The sequence below is a fragment of the Arvicola amphibius genome, chromosome 9 (assembly GCF_903992535.2).
Source record: "Arvicola amphibius chromosome 9, mArvAmp1.2, whole genome shotgun sequence".
In the NCBI taxonomy this organism is placed as follows: Eukaryota; Metazoa; Chordata; class Mammalia; order Rodentia; family Cricetidae; genus Arvicola; species Arvicola amphibius.
The window spans coordinates 100,768,935-100,784,511 of NC_052055.2; the positions used below are offsets into that span (position 1 = coordinate 100,768,935).

General features: G+C 41.3%; 1 protein-coding gene across 2 annotated transcripts in view; it reads left to right on the forward strand.

Annotated features, from left to right (window-relative positions):
- Positions 1–15,577, forward strand: part of Ccdc138 (coiled-coil domain containing 138) — a 53,160-nt gene that overhangs the window by 8,371 nt on the left and 29,212 nt on the right. For both annotated transcript variants that reach the window (XM_038342941.1, XM_038342942.1), the window contains exons 5-9: positions 2,290–2,417; positions 5,731–5,912; positions 8,107–8,265; positions 13,622–13,741; positions 14,854–14,931. In XM_038342941.1, the coding sequence (XP_038198869.1) occupies positions 2,290–2,417; positions 5,731–5,912; positions 8,107–8,265; positions 13,622–13,741; positions 14,854–14,931 (667 nt within the window). The remainder of the gene's footprint in view (positions 1–2,289; positions 2,418–5,730; positions 5,913–8,106; positions 8,266–13,621; positions 13,742–14,853; positions 14,932–15,577) is intronic.

Below are 15,577 nucleotides of genomic sequence, written 5' to 3' on the forward strand. Positions count from 1 at the left end.
CCATGTGCGTGCTTGTTGAGTCCCCTGGAGCTGGGGTTATGGAACCATGTGGGTACTGGAAATTAAACTCAAGTCTTCTGCAAGAGCAACAAGTGCTCTTAAGTACATAGGCAGTAGTTCTCAACGAGGGGGTCACAGATATTTACAGTATGATTCATAACATTAGCAAAATTATAATTATAATTATGGAGTAGCAGTTAAAATAATTTTATGGTTCAGAGTTGCCACAACGTAAGGAACTGTATTAAAGTGTTGCAGAGTTAGGAAGGTTGAGAACCACTGTGCTGTATAGTTGTATATCTCTGCAACACATGTGTGCATTGCCTGAGATTATCAGAAGAGGGTGTCATATCCCCTGATACTGGAGTTACAAATGGCTGTGAGCTGCCATGTCAGTGCAGGGAGTCGAAGCCGAATCCTCTGCAAGAGCAGTCAGTGCTCTTAAGCAGTGCGCCATCTCTACAGTCCCTATTTCTTATTTGTGTGTGTGTGACAGGGCCTCACAGTGTAGCTCTGGCTATCGAGGAACTGGCTCTGTAGACTATAGAGATCCTCCTGTTCCTTTAGTTTGCTAGGGCTAAACCACCATGCCCACCTTTTTAGATCTGTTTTGTGTGCAAGTGTTTTCCCTGCATTTTTGTGTATGTGCACCACACGTGTGCCTGGTGCCCGTGGAGGTCAGAAGAAGGTGTTAGATTTCCTGGAACTGGAGTTATGGGTGATTGTGAGCCACACCATGTAGGTGCTGGGAACTGAAGTTTGGTCCTCTGGAAGAGTAATGAGTGCTCTTAACAGCCGAGCCATCTCGGTAGCCCCATGGAAGAGGAATGAGTGCTCCTAACAACATCTCGGTAGCCCCAAACTGGTCTATTTTTTAATTAACTTATCAAGTATTAGCCTCCCTTACTTTTTTCCCCCCATGCATCGTTAGTTCTGGTTGACCCTACTACTTTCCCTGTGCCTCTGTTCCTATTCCCCACTCAAACCTCTCTACCTTCTTCCGCTGCCGCTGTTTTTATAAATCTGGGTACAAGCCGGGCGGTGGTGGCGCACGCCTTTAATCCCAGCACTCGGGAGGCAGAGGTAGGTGGATCTCTGTGAGTTCGAGGCCAGCCTGGTCTACAAGAGCTAGTTCCAGGACAGGCTCTAAAAAAGCTGCAGAGAAACCCTGTCTCGAAAAAACCAAAAAAAAAAAAAAAAAAAAAAAAAAAAAAAAAATAAATAAATCTGGGTACAATTCCAAATTACAGTCTGAAGGTTTTAACCTCTGAAGAGTTTTATACCATTGGCCTTATTTTCTCTAACCCTTAATCTTAATCTAGTCCAGAAGTATGCTCTCCTGCCAATAGGTATAGGTCACAAATAGCCATTTAGTACTTGAAAAGGGGCTTGTCTGGAAAGGGATAGGCTATAAATACAGACTATACCCAGAAATTTCAGAGACATACAATGGTCAAGAGATGTAAAATCCTTTTGTGTTAGTTATTTTGGCTCCTGGTTTCCGATTCAGTCCATGATTCTAGGACGGTGGTGATGCAGTCATGGTGGAAGGTGTGGCAGCTGGGACCCAGGGATAGATGAGCAGGGACCAGGACAAGATGCGCCTTTGAAAAACATGTTTCCTAAAAGCTCATTTAGTAAGATGGAATAATTAGTGGGCTAACCTGTTAATGAAATTGGCGCACTTGTAAACCAGTCACTCAGAGATTCTGGGATATCAACACTGGGGCCCGTAGGGGTACTTTATACACAACCATACAACCTTCGTGTCTTATGTTCATTCTTTGGTGGAGTGACGTTTCATATGTACCGTGATAACTGAAAATAACGTGAAAGTCTTGCCTCTTCTTAATGTGTTTTAATATGCTACCAGAAAAATGATCAAATGTGTTTGTAACTTACATTATGTTCCTTGTGAGCCATTCTGCCCCGAGGTAACCTCAGAACATGAGGTTCTGATTCTGGTTTCTACAGTAACTGTTAATCGTCTTAACAAAACTAGATTAACAATGCCTGGGGTATCTGCATTGCTGGGTTTCAGAAGAGTTTGGCAGCCACAGAGCATTCTACAGCTTTTACATTGTTTTAAAGTATGTTTAATGTGCAGAGAAGGTTGGAAGACACTTAGAGTGGGCTTCAGGACTTTTGACCTAGTTTTACAGGCATCTTTGTTGTATTTAACAATGATTTCTACATTTTCCTCATGTGTGTAACACTGTCTGAAAAGCAGGTCTTCTCTTGTCAGTTGTTGTAGTGAACTCCAGATTTCTGATATGTGTGTTGTTAAAGCCTAGATGACGAACTGGATTCTTTTCATAATTTAAAGAAATGGGAAACAGAAAAAGAATCATTCGAAGATGATTACAGAGATGACGCCTCCAAAATAACAAAGCCGTCCTTCAGAGAAACAGAGAGAGGTAAGGGAGACACTCAGAGATAGGAATTTGTCCCGTAGAGTCGGTCATGCTCACCTCATAGCAGTAACTGCTCTCAGAAATCTGTGTATGTCTGTGTTCTGAGATTTTATAAACCGTAAGATGCTTGCTGTGCTTAGTATTAAAGGAGAAGAGAAATAAATATACCATTTTCTGGTTGTGTTCTTCTATTTTCAAAATGTATCCAAATAAGTTTATGATAAACTGAGCTTTTTTTCTTTTCTTTTCTTTTTTTTTGTTTTTTGTTTTTTTTCGAGACAGGGTTTCTCTGCAGCTTTAGAGCCTGTCCTGGAACTAGCTCTTGTAGACCAGGCTGGTCTCGAACTCACAGAGATCCGCCTGCCTCTGCCTCCCGATTGCTGGGATTAAAGGCGTGCGCCACCACCGCCCGGCTCTAAACTGAGCTTTTATGATATCTTTAGTTCCTTTTCATGTTTCCCTGTGGAAAGGGCTTCCGGGGATTGGGCAGCCCTGATGCTTTCAGCAAGTTCTGTAGATCGCCACGGCTGGCTTCCCTGCTGCTCACTGTCTACCCGAATGTCTCCCACAGTTCCTCAGGATCAAGGGCAGTGGACACAATGGTGGCATCTGTTCCCCTTCGGCTGCAGGCTTGGGAGCACACTGTGGCTCTACACCGGGCATATGCTGCCCACATTCCTTTCACGTTCCTTGTGCTTCTTCATCCCCTTTGTTACATTGGTCTCAGCGTTTGAAGAGGTTGTAGCTTCATTAAGCCTGGACTTACGTTTCCCATTAGGTGGCCAATTTTCTTACAGAAAATGTAAAAGAAATTTATTTTTAAAAGTTGAATGTACTTGGAAGTTGACAACAAATATAAGGAATTCCCAGGCTAGGGATTGGTTAGTTTGATACCTAGATGTTTTTTTTTCACACATTTGTCTATCTCAGTAATGAAACTTTTGTTTTGTTTTGCTTTTTAATTCATTTCATTGCTTTGTTTTTAGTTATGTTCTTACCCTGTAGCTCAGGCTGATCTTGAACTTGTGATGCCTTTGCCTCGGTCAGTGTCTATCCCAGGCATGGGTATTATGCCTCCTGCCTGGAAAACAATTAGTTGTTGTTGTTGTTGTTTTTAAGATAGGGTCTCTCTGTGTAGTCCTGGCTGTATTGACCAGGCTGGCCTCAAACTTAACAAAGTTACTGCCTCCAGCTCCTGAGTATAAATTAGTATTTTTATTTTGTCTGTTTCATGCTCTGTCCAAGATGGGGAAGAATAATGAAAGACTTTTAAAACTTGTCCCAAGGCCACCGAGTTCCATTTATTATGTGTGAGTTTTATTGGCATATATTCTCCATGGCACTGGATTTCACAGGAATACTTTCCTACAGCTATATAATGTCCTTAGAGCATATCCTCCCCACATTCACCCCTTTCACTTCCTGTTAGTCCCCTTTGCCTCTAGAAGGCTATGCTCCTACCTTCATATATGCATATACGACTTTATATGTCTATTTGGTTTGTTTACTTTGAGAGAGGGCATCTTTATGTAGCACTGGCTATCCTGAAACGTTTATAGACCAGGCTGGCCTTGAACTCACAGAGATTTGCCTGCCTCTAACTCCCAAGTATTGGAATTAATATGCCTGCCACCATGCCTGGCTTTTGTGTCTTTTTTTTTTAAGAGAGAGTGTGTGTGCACATGTAAACATGTATGTGCAGGTACCATCAGAAGCCAGAAGAGTATGTCATAGTTGGAGTTAAAAGTGGTTGTGAGCAGGGTACCACGTGGGTGCGGGGAACCAAATTCTCACCAAACACACCAAGAACTCTCAACTGTTGAGCCATTCTTTCAGCCCCGAGTTTATGCACACACACACACACATATCCTATTATTGTAAACAGGAGAAAACATGCCGTATTTTTCTTTGAGATTGACTCAATTCACTTAATATAATATCCACTATTTTTCTACAAATGACATAATTTTGTTTTTTTTATAGCTGAATTAGATCGTGTGTGTGTGTGTGTGTGTGTGTGTGTGCACATGCAAGCGTGCATGCACCCTGTGTGATTTATCACATTTTTATTTTCTGTTGAAGGATAATTAGGTTGGTTCTATCAGTGGGGTGCATTGACTTAGCATATGTCATCAGAAGTGATATGACCATCATGTGGTAGATAGATCTTTAGCCTTTCGAGGGGCTTAAGCTGATATCCTTAGAGGGTGGACTAGTTTGTATTTTTCACAAATGGTATATATAAGGGTTTACTTTTTCTTTTTAAAAATTTCTGTGAATGTTTTACATCTATGTATGTATATATGTATGTATGCATGCAAATATACATGTGCACCATGTGTGTGCCTGGTGCCTATGGAGGTCAGAAGAGGGCATTGGATCCCCTGAACCAAGTTCTGATGGTTGTGGTTTATAATCATCTGAACCTGGATCCTCTGCAGGAGCAACAAGTGCTTTAGCTGAGCTATCTCTCCAACCTCAAGGGTTTATTTATTTATTTATTTTTTGCAAGAAGACATTTTATACTCTATTAGCAGGAAGAACATTCTGGTATATACAGTGTTGGTAGGGATAGGAAGCAAGTGAAACTTACCCATCTGTTGAGACTGTTTAATCACTTTGGAAAACAATTTCTCATCATTAGTAAAGTTGAACCCGCACACAGATCCTAAAAGCCAGCGATTTTGCTATTAGTTATATATATACCACAGAGAAATGACTGAGTGCGTGTGGCAGAGCCAGGGGCATGACTGTGTAAAGACTGTAGAACCAGAGCGCCTCAAATGCCTGTCTGAGGGAATGTTGCCATGTAGTTATAAAATAGGATAAGGTAGTGGAGACGTGTAAGCCCATCATTCTGAAGTCAGCATGGATAGATTTCAGATAACATGTAAGTACTTAAAGGAAGAAATTCTAAAAATTGTGTTAACTACAAGCATATAAAGTCTAAAATAGACAAGACAGGGACTTTGAGAATGTAGATAGAGGAAATTGAAAAGTAAAGGCGATGGTTGGCATGATAATCGAGTTGGCTAATTTGGTTTTCAGACACAGAAGGAAACATGATTAGTAGTTTGCGAGGTGGCACTCCTTATCTTGGCCTGGGCTACTTGGTGCGCGAGTGTTTTCATCCACAGTACAGTTAAGTCCGAAACAATCTCAGATTCACCAGGAATATCGCACAAAGTACAAGTCCAAATCTGATATTTTATCATTTTGCCATATCATTCTTTCCAGACTTTTAAACAATACTGTAAGCTTTATTTAAAGCAGCTCTCTCAGAAGAGTTCTCTGAGAAAATTTAAAACTCTTGCAGATGCCCTGCCGACTAACATAGCCTCATCAAGACTTCAGACTGAACGTTGCAGCGATTCCGTTGACTCTCCTCCGAAACAGGTCATTTATCCAAAATCCAAAGTGTCAAAGAAGCAGAGTTTACTTCCGCATCAAATAAATCAAATATATGATGAATTATTTCATATCCATCTGAAACTGCAGGTAAAAAACCAGATGCTGAATTGGGAATTCAGAGTTGTGTTCTAAGACTATTTGCAAAACTTCAATATAAGGATTTGAGTTATACATACACAGGTCAAGGCAGGTCAGAAGGGACAGGCTTCATTTACAGGACTGTTGAATGGGAAACGTAGTGACTGAGAGAAAATTTAAAGCAGCGGTAGTTTGCCGGGAGGTGTGTCTTTAGATTTCACGTTTCTTGTGTTTGTTTTCAGCCCAGCCCATCCTTAAGATAGAAAACAAAAAGTGCTGATATAAAGTGTGTAATTTGAAGACTCTATAAATTCATTGCTATACGTACTTAAGTGTAAGAGGTCTCTTGTCAAAATTCAACTCTAAACATAGGCAATCATGTTATCTATGGGGCTTCTATCTAAAGGGTGTGTGGGGGGGAGGGTGTGTTTACTCTTTCGGGGGCATACCAACCAACTCCCAAATAAATACACACACGGAGAGACCTAGTCTTACTAATAAATGACTGCCCTTAGTTTGGCTTCTTTCTTGTCAGTTTTTCTTAAATTATCCCTACTGCCTCTTGCTTCCACTCTTAATCCGTGGCTGGCCGACCGACGCCTGATGTCAACAAAGTCTGACACATTAATTTGGGGCAGAACCAAGCCCCTTTGCCCCGCATTAAGGCTGAGCATGGTATCCCCCATAGGGAATGGACTCCAACAAGCTAGTTCATACACCAGGGATAGATAGATCCTGGTCATACTGCCAGGGGCCCCTCAGATAGTTCAAGCTTCACCACATGCAGAGGACTTAGTTCAGTCCCATGGAGACTCCACAGCTGTCTGTCTAGAGGTCATGATTTTCTATGAGCTTGGTTCCGAGGTTTCTATAGATGTCTCCATCATGATCTTAACCTCCCTTGCTCATATATTCCCTCCTCCCTCTCTTCGACTGGGTTCCCGGAGCTCAGCCTGGTGCTTGGTTGTGGATCTCTGCATCTGGCTCCATCAGTTTCTGGATGAAGACTCTATTATGCTAGCTGGGGCATTCACCAAAATGATTATAGGAGAAGGCCAGTTAAGGCACCCTCTCCACTATTGCTAGGAGTCTTAGCTGGGGTCATCCTTGTGGATTCCTGGGAATTTCCCTGGCACCAGGTTTCTCCCTAACCCCATAATGGCTCTCTCTATCAAGATCTCTCATTTGTTGCTCTCCCACTCCATCCCTCCCCACCTCAACCGTCCCATTCCCTCATGTTCTCATTCCCCTTCCCCTCCCCTTTACTGCTCCCCTCAAACCCCCCCCCCCCGCTTACCCAGGAGATCTCTTACACTCATGGAGTTGCATTCCATCCCAGCCAGTTTTAGACTAGTTCAGCATCCCCCAGAGGCAGCCCCTGGTCTACTTCCTGTCTCTTTCGGTTTGTACGTTCTGCGTGTTCTACACATGCTGTCCTGTGGTGTGTCTGGGTCCTTTCACTTAGTGTGTTTTTAAAGCTCATTTCTGTTGTATCATAGATCAGCCCATGCTTCTTCTTGCTAAATATTGCTGTTATATACCACATGTTCTTTCATTATTCATTAATTGCTGGACATTGGGCTGTGTCCTAGTTTCATTTCTGTAGCTGTGATAAAATACCCCAGCAGAAATCAGCAGAGGGGAGCGAATGGTTTGTTAGCTTGCCACCCCAGGATGACATGACAGTAGGAAGTCAAGGCAGCAGGAACTAAAAAGCAATTAGTCATATCATATCCACAGTCAAGAGTAGATAGACATGTGTGACCCGTCTAGCTTTCCATACTGTCTTATATAGCTCAGGACTCTGGCCAAGGGAATGGTACCACCCACAATGGGGGCAAGACAGTCCCCATAGGCATGCTCACAGGCCAGTCTGATCTAGGTAATTCTATATTAAGACACCTTTCCAGTTAATTATAGTGGTATTAAGTCAACGGTTCAAACTAACTAGTTATAGGTTGTTTACATTTTAGACTATTGTGATGAGGTTGCTGTGAGCATTTGTGTTTAAGTTTTGTATGAACATATGCTGAAGTCAGGTGGTCACTATGTTTAACATCTTTTGAGGAACTACCAGACTGTTCCAGAGTGACCACATTATTTTACAATGGCAAAAACCATTTGATTCAAACAGTGTCAATGGATTAAAGCATAATTTGCAGAACTAATTAAGAAAAACTATTTAAATTGTGTGTTTTGGTAGTATGAAACCGCATCACAGCAGAAATTTGCTGAAGAACTTCAAAACCGAGAACGGTTCTTAGCAGAACGAGAACAGCTGCTCTACAAACATGAAACCGCCTTGAGCAAAATTAAAGGCGTTGAAGAAGAGGTTCTGACAAGATACCAGATTCTAAAGGAGGTAATTACGCAGCATTTGATTACAGAGTAATTCTTTTTCTTAGCTTCATTAATTATTATAGTTTTGTTGTATTTGCTTATTTCACCTTCTTCTTCCTCTTTGCACCCACTCATACACACCTTATTTTCTTTCTTTTTTATTGAAAATATTTTTCATACAGTATATTCTGATCATAGTTTTCTCTCCCGCATCTCCTCCCAGGTCCTCCCTATCTCCCTACCCATCCAAATTCTTTCTTTCTTTCTTTCTTTCTTTCTTTCTTTCTTTCTTTCTTTCTTGTCTCTCTCTCTCTCTTTAGGAAACAAACAGGCAAATAAAAATTTAAAAAAACAGAAAAAGAAAATAGAAAACAAAGAAAAAACATGAGAAAAACAAATACAGACCAGTAAGGTAAAACCTTCCCAAACAAACAAAGCATTATGAGACCAAACCAAAAAAAAAATCTCTAAAAACACCACTGAATTCATTGTGTTCACCATCTACTGCTGATTGTGGGACCTGCCCTTACATGTTGTTTGTATATCCAGTGAGACTGAACCAGTTTCTCTGTTGTGGCTGGTTGACAGTTGAAGATAGCTTCTGGGTTAAGGATTGGGGCTCAGGTCCACTTACCCTCTGGGTGTTAGGATCTAATCTGGTTTGGACCTGTACATGCTACCACAGACTGTAAGTTCATGTGCGTGTCAGTCTTGTGTCTGGAAGGCACCATTTCTTTGGTATCTTCCGCCCCCACTGCCCTTGCAGTCTTTCTGCCCCCCTTCCTCATAGGTCCTGAGCCCTGAGGGGAGAGGTTTGATAAAGATATCCCGTTTAAGACTGAGCGTTCCAGGGTCCCTCAGTCTCTGCACATTGTCCAGCTGTGGCTCTCATTAGTTCCCATCTGCAGGAGCAAGCTCTTCTAATGATGGCTGAGCATGTAAGAGTATAGCAGGATGTCATTAGGAGTCATTTTATTGCTACATTCCTTTAGCTGAACAATAATAGTATTTGGTTTTCCTCTAAGTCTATGATCTGTCTTAGGTTTTTGGCTGCCTTGGTAGTGTCAGGCATGAGTTCTGTCTTCTTTTTTTTTTTTATTAAAATTTTTTTTTCATTTATTTTACATCCGGATCACAGTTTCCACTCCCTCCTAGTCTCCTGTGCCTTTCCCCCACCTCCTCTCTAACACCCTCCCCCATACACTTCATCTCTGTTTAGAAAGGGGCAGGCCTCCTATGGGCGCTAGTAAAACATGGTGCATCAAGTTGAGGCAGGAGGAAGCTACCTAGGTTCCCAAACACCAGCTTAAGGGGTCATCCTTATGGATTCTTGGGAGTTTCCTTGGCATCAGCCTAACCCTAAAATCACCTCCCATCAAGACATCATTTTCATTACTCTTCCCTCTCGGCCTCACCCCCAACCCACCCAACCTGATCCCTCATATTCCCATTTCCCACATCATCTGCCCCACCCCCAAATTACCTATGAGATCTCTTCTATTTCCCCTTCCCAGGGAAATCCATGTATTTGTCTGTGGGCTCTCCTTGTAACCTAACCTTTTTGGGGTTGTAGATTGTAGCCTGGTTAACCTTTGTTTTACTCCTAATATCCACTTAATAGTGACTACATACCATGTTTGTTTTTCTTGGTCTGGGTTACCTCACTCAGAATGATTTTTTTTATGGTTCCACTCATTTGCCTACAAATTTCATGATGTCATTGTTTCTTACAGCTGAGTAATACTCTATTGTGTAAATGTACCACATTTTCTTTATCCATTCTTCAGTTGAGGGACATCTAGGTTGTTTCCAGGTTCTGGCTATTGCGAATAATGTTGCTATGAGCAAGTTTCCTTGTGGTATAATTGAGCATCCTTTGGGTATATGCCCAGGGTTGGTATAGCTCGGTCTTGAGGTATATTGATTCCCAGTTTTCTAAGAGACTGCCATCTTGTTTTCCAAAGTGACTGTACATGTTTGTACTCCCACCGGCAGTTGAAGACTGTTCCCCTTACTCCACATCTGCTCCATTAGTGTTGTTTATTTATTTATTTATTTATTTATTATGTATACAGCAGACCCCATTATGAATGGTTGTGAGCCACCATGTGGTTGCTGGGAATTGAACTCGGGACCTTTGGAAGAGCAGGCAATGCTCTTAACCTCTGAGCCATCTCTCCAGCCCCATCCATTAGTGTTTTTGATCTTAGCCATTCTGACAAGTGTAAGATGGTATCTCAGAGTTGTTTTGATTTGCATTTCCTTGATGTCTAAGGACACTGATATACAGTTAAGTATATCTCAACCATTTGAGAATCTGTTGAAAATTCTCTATTTAGATTTGTACATTATTTTTGAATTGAATTATTTGGGATTTTGATGTGTAGTTTCTTGAGTTCTTTGTATATTTTGGAGGTCAGCCCTCTGTCAGGTGTGGGGTTGGTGAAGATCTTTTCCCATCCTGTAGGCTACTGTTTTGTCTTGTTGACCATGTCCTTTGCCTTACAGAAGCTTTTCAGTTTCAGGAGGTCCCATTTATTAATTGTCAATCTCTATGTCTGTGCTAGTGGTGTTATATTCAGGAAGTAATCTCCTGTGCCAATACATTCAAGAGTTCCATCCCTTGGGGTGGACTTAAATCCAGTCAGATAGTGGTTAGTTACACCCACAACTTTTGTGCCATTATTGTACCAGCATATCATGCAGACAGGCTACTATTGTAGATTAAAGGGTTGGTAGTTTGATTGGTATTTACCTCTGTCCTCTGATAGCATGCAAAGTGCTTTCTAGTACCATGAACACCAGTCAGTAGGGGTGAAGCTCTAGTTAGGAACTAGCATGACTTCTGTGTGTTCAGTGAAATTTGTAGTTGTCTTTAGCAGTAGAGCCTTTCTATCTGCTTGTGGAGAGCAATCAATAGCCTTGGCAATATCCTGAGTTGTTTTGGGCTTCCATAGGGTCCCTTTAGCCAAGAACTTAATTAGATGTAACCTATTTCTGGCACTGGAGGTTTCACTTGGTGGTGAGAGATGTCTAGTTGGGGCTTTGTTTCCCCCATTGTTTTGTGATCTCATTTATATATGTATATATTTTAAGAAGCTTTTATTGTAGGTTTCTGTATGACTCCTTAAATGGCCCTTAGGGTTAGTTGTCCCTCTCTGGATTCCTTCCTTTACCCTTCTCTTACCCTCTCTATTTATTTCTCCCATTCCAGTCCCCTCCTTCTTCCCTGTCTTTCCATAACTATACATTCTATTCTCTCTTCCTTGGGAGTTCCTCCTCTTCCCCCTAATGCCTTAACTTTTGTGGTTATATTGTAACATGCCCATTGAAGGCTTAAAAGTTAACATCCACGTATAAGAGAATACATACCACATTTATCTCTTTGGGTCCGGTTGCCTTACTCAGTCAGAATGATTTTTCTAACTCTATCCATTTACCTGTGAGCTTCATGATTTCATTATTTTTAACAGCTGGGAAATACTAAGAACTATGTAAATGTACTACATTTTCGTTATCTATTCATCTGTTAATGGCCATTTATGCTGTTAGGAATAGAGCATCAATGAACACGGTTGAGCATCTCTGCAGTGGGATGTAGAGCTCTTTGGGTATGTGCTTCTTAGAGTTACTTTTGCTGGGATGAAACACCATGACCAAAGCAACTTGAGAAGGAAAGGGTTTATTTGGCTTATACTTCCACATCAGAGTTCATTATCAAAGGAAGTCATGACAAGAACTCAGTCAGGGCAGGAACCTGTAGGGAGGAGTGTATAGAGAGACTGTGGAGGAGTGCTCCTTACTGACTTGCTCTCCATGATTTCTCAGCCTGCTTTTCTTATGGACCCAGAACCACTACCCCCGGTAGGCTTGCCCCCCCCCCCCCATCAGTTGCTAATTAAGAAAATGCCCTACAGGTTTTCTTACAGCCTGGTCTTAGAGAAGCATTTTCTTAGGTGAGGTGTCCTCCTTTCTGATGACTCTAGATTGTGTCGAATTGACCTAAAACTAGTCAGCACAATGCCCAAGAGTGGTGTGGTGGTTTGAAGAAAATGGCACCCAAAGGGAGTGGCACTGTTAGGAGGTGTAGTTTTATTGGAGTGGGTGTGGCCTTGTTGGAGGAACTGTGTCATTGTGGAGGTGGGCTTTGAGATCTCCTGTATACTCAAACTTATGTATGGGTCTTCAATTTGATTACATTAATCAATGTGTTTGTTTTTATGCCAGCACTATGCTTTATTAGTATGATGATGATGATAGCTCTGTAGTATTACTTGAAGTCAGAGGTGATGATACCTTCAGCAGTTTTCTTATTATTCAGGATTGTTTTAGCCATGTGTAGCACGAATTCTAATTGTTCCTAATAATAAAAACTTGGAGTCAGATATTAGGGGGTGAAAACTGAAGGATCAGAGAATCAGTGCGGCCAGCCACGAGAGTTCTCACCTCTACCAATGCTCAGACCAAAGGGGCGATCCTGTCCTCAGACTGCAGTGAGCTCCTGTTTCCTCCTGCCTTCTGTTCCTCTCTCCACCCAGCCATATCATTCCTGTCTCGACCTCCCTAGTTCTGGGATCAAAGGCATGGGGTCCGAAGTGCTGGATCACCTTTGTGTGAGCTCTGTTTCTCTTTTATATTGAGTCAATTTCATGTAGCCCAGGGTATCATTGAACTAACAGAGATCTGTCAGCTTCTGTCTCCCGAGTTCTGGTATTAAAGGTGTGAGCCATCACTGCCCGGCCTCTAGTAGTTTAGCTCTGCACTCTGATCTTCAAGCAAGATTTATTTGTTAAAACACAAACAAAATATCACTACAGCTATGGTGGATATTTGTGTTTCCATATGAAGATGCCTTTTTAAAATTTCTGTGAAGAATTGGAATTTTGATGAGGATTGCAGATTGCATTTAATCTGTAGATTGCTTTTGGTAGGATGGCCATTTCATAATATTAAATGTACTAATCCATGAACATTGGAGCTCTTTCCATCCTCTGATATCTGATAAAGTTCAATTACTTTCTTCAATGTCTTAAACTATTTATTATACAAGCCTTTTACTTTCTTGGTTAGAGTTAGGCATATATATCTATATCTATACGTATATGTATATCTATATGTAGATATAGATATATAGATCATACATACTCATACTACACACACACACACACACACACACACACACACACTACCTTTCACCTATGCTTAAATACATTGATTAGAGTTTTTATGATAGAAGAATTTCTGTTTTTTTTTTTTAGTTAACTTATGTTCAGTAGCATTTGATTTATATTTTAATGATGTTTGTGGGGATTTAATTCAGGGTCTTGGGCATGGTAGGCCTTAAGATGCTATTTAGATCAGATTTCCCCCTCTTTTAGCAACACAGCACAGAAGTCGAACACTTAACAGACGTTCTTAAGGAAAAGAATAAAGAGAACAAGAGAATGAGGTCCTCGTTTGATGCCCTGAGAGAACTGAATGATAACCTAAGAAAACAGGTAAGACCTACTTCATATGTATTAGATGCTAAGGTTTAAGGCTTATGTTTAAGAAATTTAAGTCAGTCTTACATCATTTCAGCTAGAATTTTATTAAATTGTTAGCTTTATTATAAGATTCTTGTAAACATAAAATATTTTAATCCTTGCTTCTTTTTTATCTATTTTGACAAATAGCTGATATATTTGGCAGTTTAAAAAATGAAAATAAAAGAGCTTTACTAGATTGACAGCAAGCACAGGGACTGGAGAGATGGCTTAGTGGTTAAAAGCCCTGACTACTCTTCCAGAGGACTGGGTTCAGCTCCTAGCACCCACAGGGAGGTTCACAACTGCCTGTAACTCTAGTTTTAGGGAATCTGATGCCCTACAGGCACTGCATGCCTGTGGTGCCCAAACATCATACAGGTAGAATACCCATTGTCTTAGGTTTTTATTGCTGTGAAGAGACACCATGACCACAGTAACTCTTGCAAATGAATACAGTTAATTGGGGGTGGCTTACAGTTCAGAGGTTTATTCTATTATTGTCATGGTGGGAAGTATGTGGCACGCAGGCATACACGGTGCTGGAGAGGTTCTGTATCTTGATCAACAGGCAGCAGGAAGAGAATGAGCCAATAGGTAGGTGTGGCGGGGACTGCTCGTTGGTCTCCCAGTGCATTTTCTTCCAAAGCATATCCCATCAGGCTTTTCAGACCCTAGGCATCATCTTTGTTGCTCTCTTCCTGCTGGGCTGAAATACCCAGCAAAGGCAGGAACTGTGCTACTCTCAAAGTTCAGGGCAGGGTAGGAAAGTCACGTGGCAGGAGCTGGAGGAGGCAGCTGGTGACCTTGCATCTGCAATCAAGCAGAGAGATTTATGTAGTCTACGACTGCAGATTGTTGACAGTCGTCACTGGCCTTCACAGGAGTTTTGCAATTTTTTTGTTTTATAAAATGTAAAATTTCCTAGGTACTGTTAATGTTCTAGAGTGAAATGGGAATTTTTTGGCATTTTGTTAACACTGCTCAGTTAAGTGTCTGGTAAGATGACATGATACATTGAGAAATCCTTCATATGAAAATAGTTTCCAGTGTCTATTGAAATGTGTAATTTTCTCCTTCCTTAGCTAAATGAAGTAAGTGAAGAAAACAGGAAGATGGAGATTCAGGCCAAAAGGGTTCAAGCTCGTCTAGATAACCTACAGGTGAGTTGCCTGCTTGTTTTCTGAGTTATTGTTTTTATAATTTTTTTTTAGAGCAAGTATGTGCCATGTGTGTGCAGCTGCCCCACAGAGACCAGAAGAGGGCGTTGAGCTCCTGGAGCTAGAACTGCAGGCAGCTGTGAACTGCCTCACTGGTGTCTGGTCTTCAAGAGCAGTGCCTTCCCTTAACTGTGGGACACCTCTCTAGGCCCTGTTATAATTTTTAAATTAGTTAATTATTTTATGTTGTTATGCCCAAGTTCCTGGTACCCAAATGAATTCATGGAGCTGGATTTCTGATGCAAATTACATGAGGGTTTTTAATTTAAACTCAAGTTTGGACCAACACCTTTCCAGCAGCCCAGCAAAGTGGGTGCAGAAATTATGACAGGGAGCCCTGGGAAGGTAGAACTTTTAAAGGGGAAACACGGTAATCAGGGGAATTCATGTCCTGATGTTTTGGGATTAGGCATAGGGTAAGGTAGTTTCTGAAACCATTGGTCAATTTTTGGGCATGAAAACCTAACTAAGAGCCATAAATTACTGACAAGGTATCTTCAAGGACAGGGTGTATCCCAAGAACATCTGGACCTCGTTAAATTTTATAGCCCTGTCCCTGTCTCTCTAATTAACTATCTTTAGGGCATCT